Source organism: Ovis aries, chromosome 6, assembly GCF_016772045.2.
Source record: "Ovis aries strain OAR_USU_Benz2616 breed Rambouillet chromosome 6, ARS-UI_Ramb_v3.0, whole genome shotgun sequence".
NCBI classification, from domain to species: Eukaryota; Metazoa; Chordata; class Mammalia; order Artiodactyla; family Bovidae; genus Ovis; species Ovis aries.
In genome coordinates, this window is record NC_056059.1 from 66,249,321 (window position 1) to 66,274,094 (window position 24,774).

At 37.6% G+C, this 24,774-nt stretch overlaps 1 protein-coding gene across 1 annotated transcript in view; it reads right to left on the reverse strand.

Moving 5' to 3' along the window:
* GABRA4 (gamma-aminobutyric acid type A receptor subunit alpha4) overlaps positions 1-24,774 on the reverse strand; it is a 78,570-nt gene that overhangs the window by 32,173 nt on the left and 21,623 nt on the right. Inside the window, exon 8 of the mRNA XM_015096482.3 lies at positions 15,025-15,284. Coding sequence (XP_014951968.1) covers positions 15,025-15,284 — 260 coding nt within the window. The remainder of the gene's footprint in view (positions 1-15,024; positions 15,285-24,774) is intronic.

Genomic DNA, 24,774 nt, shown 5'->3' on the forward strand with positions numbered 1-24,774 from the left:
CTAGCAGCTCATGCAGCTCAATACTAGAAAAGCAAACAACCCAATCACAAAGTGGGAGGAAGACCTAAAAAGACATTTCTCCAAAAAGGACATACAGATGGTCAATGAACACATGAAAAGATACTCAACATCGCTCAGTACTAAAAATCATTTTAAACCAAGCAAAAATGGTGCTTTTACATGGTTCAAACAAATAAAACCTGGCTTTTCTCAAAACAAACCACAGGCTCATTGCTTCACGGAAGAGACAGCCAGGGAAGGTCAAGTGCCCAGCTGTCAACTCATTGCTGCTGTTAATGCTGCTTTAGTTAAGGATCAGCTCTTGAGACTATAGCTAGCAAGTTTCTAAATGGTTGTTAGACCCTTGCTCACTTTCCAGGGAAGTACCTTCCAAGCTCCACAGAGGCTTCTTTTTATCAGGTTCCAAGCAAGATGCTCTTCCCAGAACTTCTCCATTTAAATCAGTTCTCAGGAGAGTATCGATTAATCCCTTTTTCCATAGGCAACCAGAGAACATGCCTAATATAGCCTAAACAGCAGAGTTGAGCAGGATTCTCATTTCCCCTCTAGTAGCCCATCTACATTAGGACACAAAGAAAACCCAACAACAAAACTAAGAATCAAATGCATGGACAGTTAAAAGGCAGGGATAAGCAGCTCCTCACAGGGTAGAGTTCCAAAGAAATGAGGTAGTTTGAGGTCAAGTGATATCCAGATTTCCTTCAGTAATCCCAAAGCTCTGTGTGAACCTCAAAAAATAAAAAAAGCAATGCTGGGATGGGTTTATGGGATTTTTCTCTATTATTGTTATCATCTAGGACTTCTCTTTCCTATCATTACTAGTAGTAACAATATTTCGTAGAGACTATATTGCATTCATTCTTTCATTCATTAACTCAGTATACAAATGTTGGAGGGTCATTTACTGGGTGTCAGGCCCTCTGCTAAGCATTTGTCTTATGATTTGTATTCTTCAAATTGCTTCTTTAAAAGAAAATCTGTTTAATACACTAATCCCAGATGTATGCAAATGTCCACAGTTTGATAAGCTGGAAAGGATAACACACTTGTTTTATATATGAAGAGCTGAATTTCTGCTCCTTGGCTACAGAGGTCTCACCACCTTTGGCTAAGTCCTCTTTAGGAATGTTAATCCTCAGGTGCCAACAAACTGTGGGCTCCCCAGGTGGCACTTGTAGTAAAGAATCTGCCTGCCAGTGCAACAGATGTGAGCTCAATCCCTTTGTGGGGAAGATCCCCTGGAGTAGGAAATGACAATCCCCTCCAGTGTTATTCCATGGAAAATTCCATGGACAGAGGAGCCTGGAGATCTACAGTCCATGGGATCTCAAAGAATTGAACAGAATGAGGCTCCTACATATGCCAACAAATGGGCCAAAGAGGAAATGCAGATGTCCTAAACGGTGGAGTATTCCCTCCCTCTTCCCTTTGTCTAATATTTTCATGCTATGAGATTTTCTACTTTCAAGTGATCCCTTGATATCCATACTGAACTGCCTGGACTCAGTAAAAAATTTTTAGGGAGGCAAAGATAGAAGCACTCTCAGAGAAACTAACCCCCATCCTCATTTACAAACCCCTAACCTTCTTGAAGAGCAGAGACATTACTTTGCCAACAAAGGTCCATCTAGTCAAGGCTATGATTTTTCCATTGGTCATGTATGGATGTGAGAATTGGACTGTGAAGAAAGCTGAGTGCCAAAGAACTGATGCTTTTGAACTGTGGTGTTGGAGAAGACTCTTGAGAGTCCCTTGGACTGCAAGGAAATCCAACCAGTCCATTCTGAAGGAGATCAGCCCTGGGAATTCTTTGGAAGGAATGATGCTAAAGCTGAAACTCCAGTACTTTGGCCACCTCATGCGAAGAGTTGACTCATTGGAAAAGACTCTGATGCTGGGAGGGATTGGGGACAGGAGGAGAAGGGGACAACAGAGGATGAGATGGCTGGATGGCATCACTGACTCGATGAACATGAGTTTGGGTGAACTCCGGAGTTGGTGATGGACAGGGAGGCCTGGCATGCTGCGATTCATGGAGTCGCAAAGAGTCAGACACGACTGAGTGACTGAACTGAATTGAACTGAACCTTCTTGATGAAAGTGAAAGAGGAGAGTGAAAAAATTGGCTTAAAGCTCAACATTCAGAAAACTAAGGTCATGGCATCTGGTTCCATCACTTCATGGGAAATAGATGGGGAAACAGTGGAAACAGTGTCAGACTTGATTTTGGGGGGGCTCCAAAATCACTGCAGATGGTGATTGCAGCCATGAATTTAAAAGATGCTTACTCCTTGGAAGGAAAGTTATGACCAATTTAGATAGCATATTAAAAAGCAGAGACATTACTTTGCCAACAAAGGTCCGTCTAGTCAAGGCTATGGTTTTTCCAGTAGTCATGTATGGATGTGAGATTTGGACTATGAAGAAAGCTGAGAGCCGAAGAATTGATGCTTTTGAACTATGGTGTTGGAGAAGTATCTTGAGAGTTCCTTGGACTGCAAGGAGATCCAACCAATCCATTCTAAAGGAGATCAGTCCTGGGTGTTCATTGGAAGGACTGATGATGAAGATGAAACTCCAGTACTTTGGCCACCTCATGCGAAGAGCTGACTCATTGGAAAAGACCCTGTTGCTGGGAGGGATTGCGGGCAGGAGGAGAAGGGGACAACAGAGGATGAGATGGCTGGATGGCATCACTGACTCGATGGACAAGAGTTTAGGTGAACTCTGGGAGTTGGTGATGGACAGGGAAGCCTGGCATGCTGTGATTCATGGGGTCGCAAAGAGCTGGACACGACTGAGCGACTGAACTGAACCAAACCAAACTGAACATTCTTTTTGAATTCCTTATAGGCAGATTTTTCTCTGACTACAGAATACACAACTGTTTTCAATTAGCCAAACAAATAGTAAGTAAAAAAGTTGGCTTCAGCCAAACTACTCCCAAAAGAGGGAGAGAGTTTGAGAAAGAAGCAAAATTCACTGGACCACATTGTTAGGGAGTCATGAGACTGGAGGGGATAAAGAAATGCCCAAGTTAGTTGTCTACATGAAAACATTAGATTTTTAAAAATTACTCAAGTCATAAAAAAGAACAAAATAATTCAATTTACTTCATGGAAGAACCTAAAGACTATTATACTGAGTGAAGTAAATCAGACACAGAAGACAAATATATATATTGCTTATATGTGGAATCTAAAAAAAAGTGTATAGATGAACTTATTTACAGAACAGAAGTAAAATCACAGATGTACCAAACAAACTTAGGTTACCAAGGGAGAAGCAGGGGAAGGGATAAATGGAGAGTTTGGAATTGATACATATACACTACTGTATATAAAATAGATAACTAATAAGAACCTACTGTATAGCACAGAGAGCTCTACTCAATACTCTGTAATGGCCTATATGGGAAAAGAATCTAAAAAAGAGGATATATATATATATATATATATATATATGGATATATCTGATTAACTCTGCTGTATACCTGAAACTAACACAGCATGGTAAATCAGCTATAATTCAGTAAAAATTAAAAACTAAAATAAAACTAAAAAATTAAAGATAGAGCAAATGAAGGGGAAAGAATAGTTCTACAGAATAATTAAGCAAGAGGAATGTGAAAATTCAGGCTCACTAATAAAAGCAGCAAAAAAGACGTTGGGAAAGAATATAACACATTATTCAAAGAAGTTAGGTAGGGTAATAGTCTCCTGGAAGATGAGATAGTAGCAAATATTAAGAAAAACACACCACGCCACACAATCTGAATAGAAAATGCCCTCTCCTTTAATTGGCCAAAATACATAACAATTTTCCTCTACCAAAGACATTTATATGCATAATATCCTCTGGTTTATTTAAATGAAATGAAACAAGTAATACCCAAACTGATGCATCTTGAAACTTCTAAATTATCAGAGGCTGAGAGAAAAGCTGGAGATTTAGCGATGTATATTATGTTGTGGGAAAATTAGCCCCTCAAAATAGCAGAAGGGAAATTGGCAGCTTAGCCAAATAAACCAGAAGGAATGAATACTCTTACTCAGTAGCTGAGGGAAGAAAACTTGCTGGATAATATGGCCAAATATTGAGGGGAATTTGTTTCAAGCATCTGCATATTTTTGAAGCTGACAATGTTCCCCCCTAAAAAGAAGTGTTGGCCCACTCACGTAGTAACACAGAAAAAGATTCACCAAGTTAATAATAATGGGAAACACCATTAAGAAAAAAACTGATAGCAAAAATTTCACCTGGGGAAATGGATGGTTCCTTCATGTATTGCTCTCCCTGACAACTGAGCACCTATCTCAGTTACATGAGGAGTGAAATTAATCAGTAGCTGTTTCTTGAGCACCTGCTAGATTCTTAGCAAATCTGTGCCAGATGTACTGGAGAAGGAACGGAGTAAATGGAGAAGTAATAAAAATATCAACAACGTGACAGAAGTTTACTAATTATAGAGCAATTCTACAGCGATCCTTAAGCTAAGGCATCAAAATCACAAACCAAACTAATGATATTTAGAGTAATGAGATGGCTCGTTTCCTTGATACTCTCCTTTATCTGCTGACCATCAGTAAAATACACCTCACTGCCAGGCTAGGTTCTCTCACTAGCCCCTCCCAAAATTCACCACATTTTTTTCATCTCTTGGCCCCTACAGAATACCTATGCTGTCACCTGACGTAGTACAAATTCAATAAATGTAAAAACTCTTTTAAGATCCTTTAAAATTTTCCTCTCCGCCTTTAAAATAGAATTCTTTTGAAATATATTATAAGTAAATATTGTTAATTGAATCTAGTAGTACATATCAGGCAGGTTATTTCAAACTGAAAATTCAAAGACATACCTTTTAACACTTTTTAGATGTTTAAAATGTCAAAATATTGGGAAAACTATGGATTGGCCTATAGTCAAAATGACCGAGCTAAATCAATTGGTGGTTTTTAGCACTGAGGAAAGCCACATATATTTTATGCAAAGCTAGAAATTTGGAGAGTGTGGCTAATTTTCTAAGACTTTAGCTTCTATGTAAACTGAACTGCCAGCCCTGAACTGCTTGGGCTTCATTATAAATGGGATAGAATTTTATAGTCCAGCTTACACTTTCAACAATATAAACATTAACAACCTTCAGAAAAATGAGGAATGGGGTGGGGAGTGAGGATGTGGGGGTAAGCACAGGAAAGAGTCACCAGTCGTGGTATTTGGTTATAAGAGAGGGGAAACAATTAATATAGGTTGTAAATCTAGACTTTGGAGCTAGACTATTGGGTTTAAATCCTGGCTCAATTATTTAGGAGGTGTGTGCTTGAACGAATCACTTACACCTCTCTGTGTCTCAGTTAGTCATCTATAAAAGAGGATGAAACTAGAACAGGATTGCTATGCCAATTATATAAGTGAATATATGTAAAATATTTAAAATACTCTCTGGTGCTACTAAACACAGGATCAGTTGATGTTCTTATTGCTGTTGGAACAGTGTGGACTTTTGCTATGTAAGAATATATAAAATAACCTGAATACTTAGTTTGACCTGACTCAGTGAACCCAAAAAGAACCATCCTTCTTTGTAGCCATGCTTATGAAAGGAAACATATGTTAAAGAATATAAAGCAAGCTAGCATTAGTTAAGGCAATGGCAACCCACTCCAGTGTTCTTGCCTGGAGAATCCCAGGGACGGGGGAGCCTGGTGGGCTGCCGTCTATGGGGTCGCACAGAGTCGGACATGACTGAAGTGACTTAGCAGCATTAGTTATAGATATGGATGAGTTTGTAGTAACAGGTTTTTAAATTAGAAGGGAACTTGGATATAATCTTGGTTAACATCATCAAGTAACAGACAGAGAAATGTACACTCAGATATTAGGTTGTGTGATCAAAGAAAAACCGGAAAACTGAGAGTAGAGACAAAAATCCCTCAATACCTGCCTGTTTTCTCTAGTTGAGAGTCAGCACAGTGCATCAGAAAGCATCCCAACATTTCACCAAGGCTCAGTGTCCTCAACCCTAAAACTGTATATGTAACAACACGACTTATCTTAGGGTGTTTGTGGAAATCAGAGATAACACACGTAAAGTAACTAGCACAATATATATATATGGCACATGTGTGTGTGTGTGAAGTCGTTTCAGTTGTGTTCGACTCTTTGCAACTCCATGGATGCATCTCTTATGTCTCCTGCATTGGTAGGTGGGTTCTTTACCACTATGGCCACCTGGGAAGCCCTATATGGCACATAGAAGTAACAATGATGGGGACTTCCCTGGTGGTCCAGCGGTTAAGAATCCACTTCCCAATACACAGGATGTGGCTTTGATCCTTGGTCAGGGAACTAAAGATCCCACATACCGAGGGGTGACTGAACCCATGTGCCACAATGAAAACCTGACACACCAAAAATAAATAAAATTTAAAAAAAAGAAAAATTTAAAAAATAACAATGATGATTATGATGGCGACAAGCTACTTACTGAATCCCCAAATTCTACATACTACATAAATACACTTCCAGCTTCTTCCTTTGTCATATTTGCAAACATAGAATACATGAAAATAAATGAACAAGTTTACTAGTAATCTATATCCATACCACATACACACACTCCTACACTGTATTATACTAGGTTTACAAGATGCCTTAATACTTCGTTAAATACTAGCTAACATATTAATATCTAGCCTTCCTGATGTAGCATTGAAATTATGGCATTCTGGAGGAGAAAATAGCCTAAATTTTCAATTATGATGCTAATGTTGGCATTTTTCTTCCCACGTGATGTTATTACAAATAATCACCAAGATATGCACAGTAATACTTCAATAAGCTACTAAAACTGATCACTTCTCCTCCCTTTGTCATTTTGAATAATGTCTCTTACCTTGTCATTTTTTGCATTTCAAAGGCTAATTTGAAGTCTCAGCTTAACTCTCTCTGATATAATTATCACCCTCTCAAACATCCTTCAAAGCATTTTTCACATTTATTCATTCATGTTCACATTCATTTATTCACATTCACATACATATCATTATTTAAATATTTGAAGTTAAGTGTTGAATTTCACCCCCGACACTACCCTCAGAGTATTTCCAAACTACTACACTTAACAAGTGTTCCATTAATATAGCCATAAATAAATAGGTTCCCAGTAGGTTATTGAATTCATAGATCCATATTCCAGCACATAGGTCTAAGGTAGCAGTGAATATTTGAGAGTAAGCTTAAACTACTACAAACATACTTGAATTATTCTTAAACCAAGATTCTATATATTACATATATATAGTCAATTATAAGAATAATATCCTGTCTCCTTCATTTCAAGACTATGCTCCCAGGTTTTCTATTCTTTGAGTTCCCAGCACCTTGCATGATGACTAGTGCGTAGTATTGCTCTGGAAACACTTGTTAAATTGCTAACTGAGATTTGGCTCTCTTGCTTTAGCAAAATGACAATTTCTCATAAGTCAGCACGTGACACATAATAAAAGTAACAGATGAAAAACATGATTGGAAATTAAACATAATTCTGATACTCATGACACTTAAATCATCCAGTTTAATAATTGTGCAATTAAACAATTACTCATTGTCTAAAGAGCATTACTAACTACAGAACATTCAGTACAGAAAAAAGTATGGCTTCAGAGAGGTACAATTTATATAAGACTTAAAGAAGTCATTAAACTACTACTGTCACCAACAAATCGAAATGTCAAGTGGAATGACAGTACCTCTTCACATCATTGTTCAAACTGCCACAGAAATAGGTTTTAAACTAAGTTAAGAAGTGAAAGAAGGATAAACCAGAAAACGAGGTGTGTGTGTGTGTGTGTGTGTGTGTGTGTTTTTGCATGTTAGCTTAAACTATTTAAAGCACAGCATTTCTAAGAGGAATTTTGAGAATGATTGAGATGAAAATCTGAAACTGGCCTAGTTTATAGAGCCTGTTAGAATGCAATGAGGCTTGTGTATTACCAACTGCTGGGAAATTATCGTACTTAACACTGGTGTTGCTCACAGAAACCAATATCTGTGTGGGCTTCCCTGATAGCTCAGCTGGTAAAGAATCCACCTGCGATGCAGGAGACCCCAGTTCAATTCCTGGGTTGGGGATGTCCTCTGGAGAAGGGATAGGCTATGCACTCCGATATTCTTGGGCTTCCCTGGTGGCTCAGCAGGTAAAGAATCCACCTGCAATGCAGGAGACCTGGCTTTGATCCCTGGGTTGGGAAGATCCCCTGGAGAAGGGAAAGGCTACCTACTCCAGCATTCTGGCCTGGAGAATTCCATGGATGGTATACTCCATGGAGTCGCAAAGAATCGGATAAGACTGAGTGACTTTCACTTTCAGTGAAAGAGATGACAAAAATGATCCAAGGACAACAAACTGTACTCTCCTTATAATGCATGGCTGCGCTTATAGATTTACAGAGACTTTTCATTTTGCTTGATTTTGTTTTCAAAGCATCCTCCTCAATTCCCTGTTTTCGTCCACTAGCTAAGTCCAACTGTTGACATGCATGTCTCAGAATGACTATCTGCTATTTCTGATCCTTACAGTGACCTGGTTATGGCTCACCACTTAATATCCACCTAAAGTTCACACTTAACTGTAGTAAGGAGGAATTTTACATAAAAATGCAAGTGCTTTTGGAAACTGGTGATAAATGTATTGGTTTTTAAAGGCACCACATTTCCTATTGTCTGATTACTATAGTTGGCTGATTATAATAAACAACTGTGACTATTAGACACTGTGCTATGTGCTGTATGGGAAGATAGAATGAAGCCATAATCAGTTTTATTAAGGAGTTCACCATCCATGTAGGTAAACAGAGTAACCACATATGAAATAATTTATTCAAAATACTTTAGAATATTATAGATGATAACTTATGTGTGGTGCATGCATTAGATGTCAAAGATGCTTCAAGGAAATAAACAATGATAATGATCACAGCTATTGTGACCATCAGGGAAATGCAAATCAAAACCATCTGAGATAGCACCTCACACTTGTCAGATGGCTATCATCATAAAGACCACAAATAACAAATGCTGGAGAGGGTGTGGAGACCCTGTACAGTGAGGGGCCCTGTACACCATTGGAGGGAATGTAAATTGGTATAGCCACTATGGAGAACAAGAAGGTTTCTCAAGAAACTAAAAATAGAACTACCATATGATCCAGTAATTCCACTCTTGACTATATTTCCAAAGAAAACAAAAACACTAATTTGAAAAACTATATGTACCCCCATGTTCATTGCAGCTCTATTTACAGTTGCCATGATATGGAAGCAACTTAAGTGTCCACCAATAGATTAATGGATTAAAAAGATGTAAGTATATATGTGTATGTTTATATATATATATATATTGGAGAAGGCAATGGCACCCCACTCCAGTACTCTTGCCTGCAAAATCCCATGAACGGAGGAGCCTGGTAGGCTGCCGTCCATGGGGTCACGAAGAGTCGGACACGACTGAGCGACTTAGCAGCAGCATATACACACACACACACACACATATATATGTATGTATATACACACACACACACACACACACACACACACACACACACAATGAAACATTACTTAACCATCAAAAGAATGTTGCCATTTGCTATAACATGGCTAGATCTGGAGGGTATTCTTAGTGAAATAAGTCATACAGAGAAAGACATAGTTCCTATTTTTCTATTCTTTTTTCTCTTATTCTGTTATTACCCACGTTTTGTAGATGTGGACTCTTGCCACCATGTTCTTGAGATCCTTAAGGTTGGTCAAAATGACCCTCATCTGGGAAATAGGGCTAGAGTTTGACTTTGAAGAATAGATAGTAAAGAAGGAGATTTTCAAGAATGCACTTGAATTACTAAATTCAAGGTGCATCTTGAATTATTTATATACTCTTTTAATATCATGCTTTTCTTAAAGATTCTAAGCGGAGCAAATAGCTATTTAATTTACAAATATCCTTGTAAGAATCTATGAGCACTTTAACAGTGAAAGTCCATGAAGAATAGCTACAGTGAAATGTAAACAGACAAAGCAATTAGGTAGATGGGACAGGAAAGGTGTACAGTGGAGATGTATGCACTCGTATTCAGAAAAGTACCCATTGACATTCCATCCTATCATGGGATAGGAGAAAATGTCCCGCTATGGAAAAGTCCACCTGTCTAAACTTGAACTAATTATCTTCTTCATTAAACATGCTTCACTGCTCTCTGTTCTAATGAATGATGCCACCACCATCTATCTCATCCTTCATTTCCCTGTCCCAGCATCTAATCAGTCATTAAGATGTGAAATGAGAAGATTGAGGTTTGCAAGCCCAGCCCTGCTACTTACCAGATAAATAACTCTGGGCAGATTGCTTGATCCCTAACTAGCAATATCCTCATTGGTAAAACATGGACAAAAATAGAATGTATTTTATAAGTTGTTAGAATTAAAATGTATCTACAATGTCTGTAAAAGTTCTTACTAAAAGCATTTGGAATATTTTGCTGTTGTTATTTAACCATAGAAATACAAACAAAAGACTCTGTGTTAGGCTCATCATTTTGTACACTTGTACTATATATATATATATATATTTATATATATATATATATACACACACACATACATTATAATGTCTATCTGTATAGCTATATTATAGATTAAATATTATAAAACAGAATTTAAGAGAACAAACCCTACACTCAGACACAACTAAATTAAGCTAAATATTGGGTCTACCATTTTCTAGTTGTGTTATCTTGAACACATCACTTAACAACTTCAAGGGTCACTTTCTTCATCTGTAAAATAGTTATTGTGAGCTTGCAATTAATTAGCACACGTTAAGTATATCACACAGTACCTGACACAATGTGAAAGTCTGAGGAATTTTAGTCATTATATCATGGGGTTTTTTTTCACAATATACAATGTGCTTACATTAATCTATACTTTCTGACTGAACAAGAACTGTGGAATATATTTTCAAATAATTTTTAAAATATGATTTTATTAAGAAATCTCCACATTTTATAGTTACTTATTTTCCAAACCATCCTACTAATCCAGATCACCTGTGTCAGAGAGCAGGTAGGTACTCTAAGAAGCAGTAGGGGTACGGAAAGATAGAACCACAAAAATAGAGCTCAGCTTAAATACTGGAAGGGCAAAGTCAAAGCCAGAATTATAATAATGTCACAGAAGCAAAACATCCACTTTCCCTCCTGAGGTGCCTAAGAACATATTCAGGCTGCCCGTAGCTGCTCGTAGAGTCTGCCAATCGGCCTTTTCTCCTTGCTTCATGAATATTCCATAAAGCATAAGCTTTCCAATTCCCAAGAAATAAAAATGGTAACCATAAAACTCTGCTAGGCCGTTAACAGTCCATAGGTCACATATAGGGACAATGAATCAAATGACTAGTGAGCTTACCCAAAGGACCAGTGAACTATCAAATATTGTGCAGACTGAAGGCAATTTTAAATGAGGAGTTTAAACACATTTTAAACAAAGGCAGCATTATTCAAATAAGCAAATAGCTACACAAGTTGGAACACATTAGAATAACAAAATTTCAACTATTTGATTAAAATCGATACTGAAAATTCAAACTTACTAAGATGATTAGACTATTTCCTACCAGCAACATATTTTAAAATTTTGCTCTTAACACATCTTTCCCCTTCTTGCTTCCTTCTCCTTATTTATCTAAGTTTTTCTCTGTCTCCTTCCCTTCCTCAATTTTAATGCATTCTCAACCTTCAAAGCTAAACTTAATATTGAAAGTATTCAATGACAACTGAAGCCCCAAAGCCAGGGGTGTTCCGGCAGCAATATGTACTCTGGAAGATGGATGGGAATTCATTCATTACTGTCCTTAGAACACACATTCTTCAAGGAAACTGCCCTGGAGATCTAAGTTATAATACATACATGGTTACACACTGTAGAGAACGTGAAACATATATTTTGATGAAATTTATTATAAATTCCTTCCAAACCTGTAAAGACCATGACTCGATGCCCTTCACAAACAAATTTCATCATCTTATTCCTTATTATGCCATTTGCACACAGCATGAGGCCCATGCTGCCGAGAGGAGTTACTGAATCCAAGCGGACTTAGCCAACTGGACGCACCAAACCTAGCATTCATCAGTGATAACAACTGTTACAGTCAAAAAATATGTTTCAAGGAGGTATTAGTTCTCATCCCACCTTTGGAAATTCTGCAGAATAGTTTGATGCTAGTTAAGCAGTACTTTCAAGTGTATACAATAACACTATGCAAGGAGTCTTATCACCTTGCAAAAATGAAAAGAGAATCATATCAACTCATTATAAACAGAAAAAAACTACATATATATATAGTGTCTCCAAATGCAGACTCTTTAGACTTTAGCAATCCTGGGATCAGGGGGAGTTAATAGCTACAAGGAAAAGTCAATATATTTAATAACTTCTACAATATTAGAAAATGATAAGTTGAAATACGTTGTTTTAAAAGTTAAACACTGGTTATATAATCATAGGACAGATAGCTTTCAAAGTGTATGAAAAAATAAAGAATGTGAAAAGTTAACAATAAAAATGCATTACAAAATTTAATATTAAGAAAGAATATAAAAGTTAATGAAATCAGACCAAATAGAATTCAAGGGGTATTATATGGAATCTCCCCATAGAGGTTATCTTATGATCAAATTCACAGAGTTAAATGAAAATAGAGCTGTTATAAATCTTTACATGTTGAGTATCACAGCATCAAGATGCATAAGACAAAACTAGTTAAAATGCAAAACTAACACAACCTCATTTGGGGAGAATTTTTCTTTTTTGGTATTTGAAAGATCAAGAAAGCAAGAAGTGACTTATAAAGTTATTAAGAGGTGACATAGTAATGTTTTAGGTAAAATTAGTAACTAATAGTCAACTCCTTAATTTCCATCAAACACTTATAAGCTTTAGTACAAGTAACATTTCTGAACATAAGGTGGTTCAGCTAAAAATACAGCGAAGCTAGATAAACAAACAATATCCCATTTGGAACTTGTAATATTATCTTCCAAATAATTATGAGCTTATATAGAAAAATAGCAGCATAATTGCAGAATATTTAGCAAATAATTATGATAATATACCATTAAAGTTATGAATTATGGCCAAAGCTATATGCAAAGGAAATCTCATTGCAATAAAAGAAACTTTATTATTAAATAAGAAACGGAAAATAAATTAAGAACTAAACTCAAAATGCTAGAAAAAGAGTAACAAAATTAACCTGCAGAAAGATGAAATTAAAATAAATCTTAAGTCAACAATAAGAATAAAAAGCAAATAAATAAACACAGGATAATTTTTTAAAGGAACAGTAGATAGAATTATTCTACCAAGGCCTCAATACAGCAAAACAATAAAAGGCAGAAAAGACACAAAATTACTTATGGGGAAAGGAAAAGGGAATAAAACTGTTGATCATGAGTTTTTTATCTGACAATAGTAAACAAAATTCATTCTAATAATTTTGAAAATCTTGATGAAACTGATTTCTTTAGAAGAAAATGTAAGCTATCCAAACTTACTTTAACGGAAGGACAATAATTTTTCTATCAGCTCATATGTCATTCTTAGAGAACCAGTCCCCATATCCCTGCACTGGGAAGGAGAGCTATAAACTGAAGGCCCCATAACAGTTCATACCTACCAGGGTAAACAGCTAACCTAATTTGTTCTACTGGCATCTTCTCTGGGAGGACTTTCTGGTCTCAGAACTGAATTCTACTATTGTCACAAGGCCCTAACATATCCTCCCCACTTTGGTGATTCAGCACTATGAAAGCAATGTACCATCTAATGTACCTGTTTTGCTATATATACATATACATTCTTTTTGTAAATTTTCTGTCTCCCCTATCCTACATACTTAAATGTAAGTCCATAGAGTAAGGTAATTGTCAGAGGGCTTTGTATGCCCTTGTTTCTCAGATAAACAGTGTCTGGTGCATAGTTGATACTAAATGTGTATTTGGTGAATGAGTGAAAAAAAGAATGAATGCATGTTTGAATAATTAAGTTATTGAGTTATAATGAGTTATTACCTATAGAGAATAGAGTTGGTGACTTACATACACTTTGATTTGGGTACATGCAGACAAAAGGAGCTTTAGACTCATTTGTGGCAACTACAATAAGGCTGTGTATAACTGACCATAGATACTTCTTTGATTAAGGAAAGAAAACGAGAGAGAGATAGTGGAGTATCAGAGGAGGAGGGGGAGAAAGAAGAGATGGAGGAGGAGAAAGAGGAGGTGATGACTGCTTGCTTTCTCATTTTCATGATGGTTTGCTATTTTTGTACAACTGGTATCCAATAGTCACTTTTTAACTTTTTTTAATTTGCAGAATCACTTATGTGCCCAATGTAAATTACAGTAGCTCTTATATACTTTAATATCCTTTTAGATCTGTCTCTTTAGGACAAGAATTCTCAATCTTGGACGGATATCACCTGCACCTATGAGTCTTCTAGTTTATTGGTTTTCTTTTCTTTTCTCATACAAGGGCACAGCCCCATGCGGGCAGTTCTAATGCAGAGCTATGCAAAGAATCACTGCTTTATTTTCTTCAATGAACTCTACTAAGATGCTTTTCTGACCTACTTAAGGGTATCCACAGGTTTCTCTTAAGTGCATACATAAGATTTTGCCCCCTAAAAATTAAAAAATTTTAAACTCTGAACTTCCATTTGAACAGCTCTGTGTACATCTATCTCATCCAGAGCTGTTTAATTTTTAAGCCATTAATTATAGTTTCAAAGTTGAAATTTATGATTATCCTTTAACATTTTTTTTGAATTTTTAAATAAGTTACAAATTGTTGTTGGGATTTTCAACTTCCTAGCTTTTCCCCTGGCAATGGAAATTTGACCAAGATGCTGAAATCTCGAGCTAAAGGATATTAAGTCAAATACCTGCAGAGCTGTTTCAAGATGCTTTTCTCTCAGCACTGGAGCAGCTGAAATTTCCTGGGGGGCTTTTGATGTCTTTCTTTTGGCTTTTTCCATTTGAACATTGGTAAAGTAGTTGACGGCAGCAAACTCAATAAGGGCCGAAAATACAAAAGCAAAGCAGACAGCTATGAACCAATCCATGGCAGTTGCATAGGACACTTTGGGTAAGGAATGCCGTGCACTGATGCTCAGTGTGGTCATGGTCAGGACTGTGGTTATTCCTTCAAAGGAAAAGAGCAAAGAGACAAAATACTTTATGGTTACTTCTATGCAGAAAAAACAACCAAACCAAAAGATCTGGAAATTTGGTGGGGTGGCAGTAACAAAGTTTATAATAATTCAAAACAAACCATCTTTGATAAGATTCCCATCCTAATGGTTCAGTGAAATTAGCACAGGCTTTGGAGTGAGAGACAGATGTGGTTCAAATATTTACTCCTCCAATCACTGGCTCAGTGTGAGTTGGATTAAGTTAGGAAAACACACTGGGTTTCACTTGATACCCACTTACTAAGCTTACTATGAAGACTTAAAGTATGTAAGGCAACTAACATATGTTGGGTTGATATTAGTACCCAGGCCAATATACCTGAGAAACTCAACACCTAACAGGAAGTGTGACTCATTGAAGCACTGATTCTCAACCAGGAGTGGGAAGATGGTAACACTGAAAATTAAAGTATCAGAATTTCATGTCTGGGGTAGGCATGGTCCACGTTATTGAAACTCTCTACCAGAAAAATCACAAGTTATATACACTCAAAATCTTTACCTGAATATTACCTATTTAATTAAAATAGTAAATGTACTAGTTATAAAATAGCTCAATTTATATAAAACAGAAGGAATGCTCCCAAGAAATAGATTTCTAGAACAATTTGGTTTTAAAAATACTGGACACCTCAGTTCAGTTCAGTCACTCAGCGATGTCCAACTCTTTGTGACCCCATGGACTACAGCAAGCCAGGCTTCCTTGTCCATCACCAACTCCTGGAGCTTGTTCAAACTCATGTCCATTGAGTCAGTGATGCCATCCAACCATCTCATTCTCTGTTGTCCCCTTCTCTTTCTGCCTTCAATCTTTCCCAGCATAAGGGTCTTTTCTAATGAGTCAGTTCTTTGAATTAGGTGGCCAAAGTATTGGAGCTTCAACATCAGTACTTCCAATAAATATTCAGGACTGATCTCCTTTGATTGGACATCTACTGCCCTTCAGTTTATGGTTGGCAGGAAAATATTGGTAACAAGAATAACAGTATTTCTTTCCCATCAATAAGCTTCTGAAGCATATCATCTCCAGACAAACCTTTTCTGCAGAGCCTGGAAAAATGTTAATCCCCATTCTCAATGGAAAAACCCCACTTGCCACTGAAACTATAGATAAATTCATTATTTAAGAATGCTAAATATTTGCACAGTTGTCCCTTTTTGCATCTTTGTTTCTCTGTGGATCTAACCCATGTTAAGTAGTTAAGTTTGGAAATTTATTTGGAGATTTACCATATCCATTTAAATCATTCTATGTAATACCTAGGAAATCTCCTGAATTGATACACTCAGATGTTTAGGAATGATGATGAGGAAGACAATAACAATGATGAAGGCATAAACTGTTTATTCCAATCCATGCCAATCCCTAGCCTAAAGTCACATGTTAAACTGAAGGGACAGTGAGCCCCATGCAATAATGAAGAAATAAAAATATTTTGATGCAGGGAGAAATAACATTGTCTCTTCAACTCGACACTTAATTATATTCTACCTTGTATTGTTCCCTAATTGTTCCATTTGTGTGAGCTTTGTTTCCACAACTTCATTAAGCATTGACTCCTTAAGGGCAGAAATATTTAACACTGCTTTGGAATTAACCATATTTCACATAATGCCGAGCGCATGATAAATGTGTAGTAAATAAAAATACATTTTTCAGCTCTTCACAAATCCATTTTCCTTCTAATCCTTTCTGAATTGTCAGTTTTAAAACATGAGAAATTAGAACAACTGTGTAGCTTCTGAGCTATGGATCTTTCAAAAATATTCCATAAACTATACAGAGGGAACAAGTTGAGAATTTGGTTGTATTCTCTTTTAAAAGAAATGTTTGTGATAGCTTTAACATTTTATAAGTTTAAAACAGACTTAAAATATGTTTATTCAATCAAATATATAAATACCTAAATGCCTATGAAAATGCAATATTGTGAATTTATTAGACTTTGTTTCGGAAAGAGACCTCAGGACTTTTAGGGCTCTATTTTATTTTATTTTTGTTTTTCAGTTCAGTTCAGTTCAGTTCAGTCACTCAGTCGTGTCCAACTCTGCGACCCGGAAAATGGCACCATCCCTATGGTCATTGAGAGATAGTGAATAAACCCTAAATTAATTCTGAAAAATTCTAGCTGCAAAATTTAAATATAAATCAAAGGTTTTCTTCTTATTCATAGCAAGTTAAATGGCCTATTACGAATTCAAAACTGTTCTACAACTTTATTAGGTATATTTCCTCTAATAGCATAGAAATTATACTGGAAGAGCTTGAAAATAAAATATAAACAGTGCCATGTAAGTAAGAATACTACTCAGAAATCAGAAAGTTTTACAGAGACCATAATGTAATCAAAAAGGAATCTGAAACTCAAATATAAACAACTTCAGATTATCTATGTTGCTTTGAACATTTTTTTGGTAATAGAACAATTTCTCCTGAGGATAAGCAGTAATGGTCTTTTTCTCTCCTGCAGTATGAGAAGGAATTTCATCATTAATGACAAGTAAGCAGAATATTAATGCAATTATTGAGTTGCGAATCCAAAAATGACTTTCTGATTGTTAAGGAGGGTAGATCACCAAGTTTATGAATATGTCCAACAATGTATGGCTATGTGGCTGCTTTGCATTCCTTTTTTACTGTCTAGAGTACACTTGATTTAACAGTTTGCACAAAGGTCTTTCAGATATTGTGGTCCCTATTTTATGACTGTTGGCAAAATTAAGAAAGTAACTGGCATAAATAGTTGGCTGAGTGTTTGAAATTACCATCCCTTTAGACATTAAAAAGTTTCTCTGTCTGGAGTTCAATTTTAAGAAAGAACTAGCATGACAGGAATGGGCTTTTTACACCTGTGTCTAGGTGAAGTAGTTGGTTAAATGGACACCAGCAAAACAGCAAACAGACGCTAACCTCTCAGATAAGAAGCCATGCTTCTTCTGCATCTAGGAAGACAGTACATCGGTCACCACATCTACCCTGAAAATGCTTTAATAACCATGGGACTTTTTTAACAAGTTCCGATATTGATGCCAGGCCCCGTTTTTAGAATGCTGAGTATGCACCATATTGGCTGGCCCAGGAGCTGGAAGAGGACATTTAAGAGTAGGCTAAGACAATACACAGGAGTGAATTTTGGGCTAGCTACTCCTAGAAAATGAACTAGTAATGATGTAGATACGCCAGCTGGCATTTACACACATTTCATGTTTTACTATACTGGAATAATTAGAAAACTTAAGAGGCGTACATCTTTAGTGATAGACCTTTCCAAAGAATTTGGCACACTCTACTTATATTTACACTAATTTTTATTAGTTTTTCTTTTTACGTGATCTCGAGTGACATCTCTTACTCAGCAAATTCTTTCTTGAGTAAAGAGAAAAATGAGAATTGGGACAGATAAATGCTAGCCCAGAATTATTTCTTTTTATTTGAATCTCATATGAAATAGACTGTTCACTCCCCCCTCCCCACATACTTAAAACTTAACTTCCTTAAAAAAATACCATCAAAAATCTCAACAAACAATTAAATAGTTACTGTTCTGGCACATCTTAGGTCTTAGAAGACTTCATTATTGGGCATAATTTTCCTGGTCAATCCAAACCAGTATCTTGGTGCCTGAGCACAATCAGAAGCAAATGGAAGAGTTCCCACAAAGTATGCAGAGCGCATAGCCGTACACATCCACTCAGCAGCTCTGAAGTCATCCACAAGCTCCCAGGTCCCCAGACTGTCTCCTCGACCCCCACCCCCACCACATAAGGACAGAATGGCAGAGTGGACATGAGGGAGTTCTCAAAGTTAGGCAGAAATTGTTTTGGGTTTATCACTTCAATATATGATTTTATACAAGTTTCTTAATCTCTTTGTGTCTATATCCTTATCCATATAAAATTACTAATGCCTAACTTGCTGAGTTATTCTGAAGAGTAAATAAGATGATCTCTGTCAGTGCATGGCAAATTTTATCATCATTATTATTAGTGTTACCAGAGCTGCCGTCTATGGGCTCACACAGTCGGACACACGACTGAAGCGACTTAGCAGCAGCAGCAGCAATATCCTTACTGTATGATACAGAATGTCCTTACGCAAGCTCATCTGGATAGGAAATATTGGATGGACACAGCTATAACTAAGGCTCTCCACCCCCCAACCATACCACTGGAAATTCTATTATTGGGGGACAAATGAGACAGAACAGTGGCTATGAGTTTGTAATCAACCAAGAAAGCATTCAAAGCTCATCAACCAATCACAATAACTATAAAATAAAGAGAACATTCACATGATAGTATCAAGTAGTGAGTCTCAAAACGAGAGAGATAGCAGCATGGACTGTCATAATAGTCAATGACACTAAAAACAGTATTCACTGTGGTAGCCTTTGTATCCAAATAAACTCATCGAATCCTCACAGCAACCTTATGCAGTAGTGACAATTCACCCTGTTGTAACACTTGAGGAAACAGGCCGAAATAACTCACTGAAGGCTCACAGCTAATAAATAGTAGACTTTAGGTTACAACCTAAGCCATCTTGCTCCAGAGTCTGCACTTTTTGACGTGGATGCCTCTTAATCAAAGGCAGCATTAATGGGGCAATATTTTCTGTTGCAGAAATTATTTAGGAGCATAGGATAGAGATGATAATACATGTGGAAGTGATTTTTATTTTCGATGATGATAGTTCCTGAAACATTAATATTATTTGTGCAAGGGAAAGTTAAGGGACTTTGACCTGGTTCTCAGCCCCTAACCTGCTGCCCAGTCAGGCTGTCTTTATATATGATATATACAGCCAAGGTTAACTGAGTGATCACTGCACTTAATGAGACAATAAACACCAAGCATTTAGCAAATTAATCTTTTGTCAGGAACACAGACAGACCTAGAGATTATCATACTGAGTGGAAGTAAACCAGACTGAGAAAGAAAACTATATATTAATAGGATATCGCTTACATGTAGAATCTAAACACTGATAAAAATGAACTTATTTATAAAACAAAAACAGGCATATAGACAGAAAAGAAACTTATGGTTACCAAGGGGAAAGAAGATGTGGGAGGAACAACTTAAGAGTTTGGGATTAACATACACACTACATACATAAAATAGACAGATTTAAAAAAAAAGATTTACTGTATACTCAGTATTTTGTAATAATCTATAAGGGAAAAGAATCTTAAAAAATGTACATATATATTTATATATATGTCTACATATATATCAGAGAAAGCAATGGCACCCCACTCCAGTACTCTTGCCTAGAAACTCCCACGGACGGAGGAGCCTGGTAGGCTGCAGTCCATGGGGTTGCCGAGAGTTGGACACGACTCAGTGACTTGACTTTTCACTTTCATGCATTGGAGAAGGAAATGGCAACCCACTCCAGTGTTCTTGCCTGGAGAATCCCAGGGATGGGGGAGCCTGGTGGGCTGCCGTCAATGGGGTCACACAGAGTCAGACACGACTGAAGCAACTTAGCAGCAGCTACATATATATATCTGAGTAACTGTGCTATATAACTGAAACTAACACAATGTTTTAATAATGTTGTAATAATGCTGTGAAGAGCAATGTTGAATAGGAACCTGGAATGTTAGGTCCATGCTGCTGCTGCTGCTAAGTCGCTTCAGTCGTGTCCGACTCTGTGCGATCCCATAGACAGCAGCCCACCAGGCTCCCCCATCCCTGGGATTCTCTAGGCAAGAATACTGGAGTGGGTTGCCATTTCCTTCTCCAATGCATGAAAGTGAAAAGTCAAAGTGAAGTCGCTCAGTCGTGTCCGACTCTTCGTGACCCGATGGACTGCAGCCTACCAGGCTTCTCCGTCCATGGGATTTTCCAGGCAAGAGTACTGGAGTGGGGTGCCATTGCCTTCTCCATGAATCAAGGCAAATTGGAAGTAGTCAAACAGGAGATGGCAGAGTGAACGTCAACATTTTAGGAATCAGAGAACTAAGATGGACTGGAATGGGTGAATTTAACACAGATGACCATTATATCTACTACTGTGGGCAGAAATCCCTTAGAAGAAATGGAGTAGCCATCATGGTCAACAAAAGAGTCCGAAATGCAGTACTTGGATGAAATCTCAAAAACGACAGAATGACCTCTGTTCATTTCCAAGGCAAACCACTAAATATCACAGTAATCCAAGTCTATACCCCAACCAGTAATGCTGAAGAAGCTGAAGTTGAACAGTTCTATGAAGACCTACAAGAGCTTCTAGAACTAACACTCCCAAAAGATGTCCTTTTCACTATTGGGGAGTGGAATGCAAAAAAGGAAGTCAAGAAACACCTGGAGTAACAGGTAAATTTGGCCTTGGAGAACACAATGAAGCAGGGCAAAGGCTAATAGAGATCTGCCAAGAGAATGCACTGGTCATAGCAAACACCCTCTTCCAACAATACAAGAGAAGACTCTACACATGGACATCACCAGATGGTCAACACTGAAATCAGATTGATTATATTCTTTGCAGCCAAAGATGGAGAAGCTGTATACAGTCAGCAAAAACAAGACCAGGAGCTGATTGTGACTCAGATCATGAACTCCTTATTGCCAAATTCAGACTTAAATTGAAGAAAGTGGGAAAACCACTAGACCATTCAGGTATGACCTAAATCAAATCCCTTATGACTATACAGTGGAAGTAAGAAATAGATTTAAGGGACTATATCTGACAGAGTGCCTGATGAATTATGGACGGAGGTTCTTGACATTGTACAGGAGACAGGAATCAAGACCATCTCCAAGAAAAAGAAATCCAAAAAAGGAAAATGGCTATCTGGAGAGGCCTTACAAATAGCTGTGAAGAGAAGAAAAGAGAAAAGCAAAGGAGAAAAAGAAAGATATACCCATTTGAATGCAGATTTCCAAAGAATAGCAAGGAGAGATAAGAAAGCCTTCCTCAGAGATCAATGCAAGGAAATAGAGGAAAACAACAAGATGGGAAAGACTAGAGATCTCTCCAAGAAAATCAGAGATACCAAGGGAACATTTCATGCAAAGATGGGCTCAATAAAGGACAGAAATGGTATGGACCTAACAGAAGCAGAAGATAAGAAGAGGTGGCAAGAACACACAAAGAACTGTACAAAAAGATCATGACCCAGATAATCATGATGGTACAATCACTCACCTAGAGCCGGACATCCTGGAATGTGAAGTCAAGTGGGCCTTAGGAAGCATCTCTATGAACAAAGGTAGTGGAGGTGATGAAATTCAAGTTGAGCTATTTCAAATTCTAAAAGATTTGAAAAAGTGCTACACTCAATATGTCAGCAAATTTGGAAAACTCAGCAATGGCCACAGGACTGGAAAATGTCAGTTTTCATTCCAATCCCAAAGAAAGGCAACGCCAAAGAATGCTCAAACTACCACACAATAGCACTCATCTCACAGGCTAGTAATGCTCAAAATTCTCCAAGCCAGGCTTCAGCAGTACGTGAACTGTGAAATTCCAGATGTTCAAGCTGGTTTTAGGAATGCCAGAGGAACCAGAGATCAAATTGCCAACATCCGCTTGATCATCAAAAAAGCAAGAGCGTACCAGAAAAACATCTATTTCTGCTTTACTGACTATGCCAAAGCTTTTGACTGTGTGGATCACGATAAACTGCGGAAAATTCTGAAGGAGATGGGAATATCAGAGCACCTGACCTGCCTCTTGAGAAACCTGTATGCAGGTCAGGAAGCAATAGTTAGAACTGGACATGGAACAATAGACTGGTTCCAAATAGGAAAAGGAGTACATCAAGGCTGTATAGCCACCCTGCTTATTTAGTTTCTATGCAGAGTACATCATAAGAAATGCTGGGCTGGAAGAAGCACAAGCTGGAATCAAGATTGCTGGGAGAAATATCAATAACCTCAGATATGCAGATGACACCACCCTTATGGAAGAAAGTAAAGAAGAACTAAAGAGCCTCTTGATGAAAGTGAAAGAGGAGAGTGAAAAAGTTGGCTTCAATCTCAACATTCAGAAAACAAAGATCATGGCATCCGGTCCCATCACTTCATGGCAAATAGATGGGGAAACAGTGGAAACAGTGGCTGACTTTATTTTTCTGGGCTCCAAAATCACAGATGCAGATGGTGATGCAGCCATGAAATTAAGACGCTTACTCCTTGGAAGGAAAGTTATGACCAACCTAGATAGCATATTCAAAAGCAGAGACATTACTTTGTCAACCAAGGTCTGTTTAGTCAAGGCTATGGTTTTTCCAGTAGTCATGTATGTATGTGAGAGTTGAACTATAAAGAAAGCTGAGAACCAAAGAATTGATGCTTTTGAACTGTGGTGTTGGAGAAGACTCTTAAGAGTCCCTTGGACTGCAAGGAGATCCAACTAGTCCATCCTAAAGAAGATCAGTCCTGAGTGTTCATTGGAAGGGCTGATGTTGAAGCTGAAACTCCTATACTTTGGCTACCTCATGTGAAGAGCTGACTCATTTGAAAAGACCCTGATGCTGTGAGAGATTGAGGGTAAGAGGAGAAGGGGATGACAGAGGATGAGATGGTTGGGTGGCATCACTGACTCAATGGACATGAGTTTGGGTAGACTTTGGGAGTTGGTGATGGACAGGGAGTCCTAGCGTGCTGTGGTTCATGGGGTCACAAAGAGTCGGACACGACTGAGCAACTGAACTGAACTGAACACAATGTTGCAAATCAACTGTACTTCAATTAAAAAAAAAAAGAATTTAGCAGAGTGTTGGCATTACATAATCGAAAGTTGCATGTTTTCTTTTAAAAACAGTTAATAATTAAGGCAACAAAGTCAAAGCAAAATTATTCTCCCCTGTATAATAGAATATCTGGGAGTAACAATATGTGCCTACTGTGCTGTATACCCTGTAATGAGTACCACACATTATTCTAAACCTTCACTAGTTTAGGAAGGAGAGACGTGTTATCACAGTTTTATGGATGGAGAATATAAGTGGCAGAAGTGGGTTTTAAAACCTGACCTACTGGAAAATAAACTTCACTACGTTGTTTTCTCTCTTTCATTTTCCCATCTGTTTTCAATAGCTGAACTTTTTCAACACTTGCAATGTGCAGTTATTCTTTAATTGAACCCTCGCAACTCTGTGAAGTAGACAGTCCCACTACACCTGCTCAATGCCTTCTTGGTTCACACTCTGCCCGGAGCACTAACCCTCCTCTAAGAGTTTCCCCAGTAGGATTCCAAAACCTTCTTGAGTGAACCTAAGCTTAAAGCGGTGGGGGTGTCCATGGAATATGTCCCCACATTCAGGTCACCTGAGAACACTAAGATGGCCCTCAGCATCTCAATGGATCGGGGTCGGGTAAGAAGTTCCCATGCTCTTCAGTTACTCCTTACCAGCATTCTTTCAGCTTTTGTGTGATGAGGGGTATTATATCATGGCTTCAGTCTGACTTTCTACCAAAGAGAAAAAA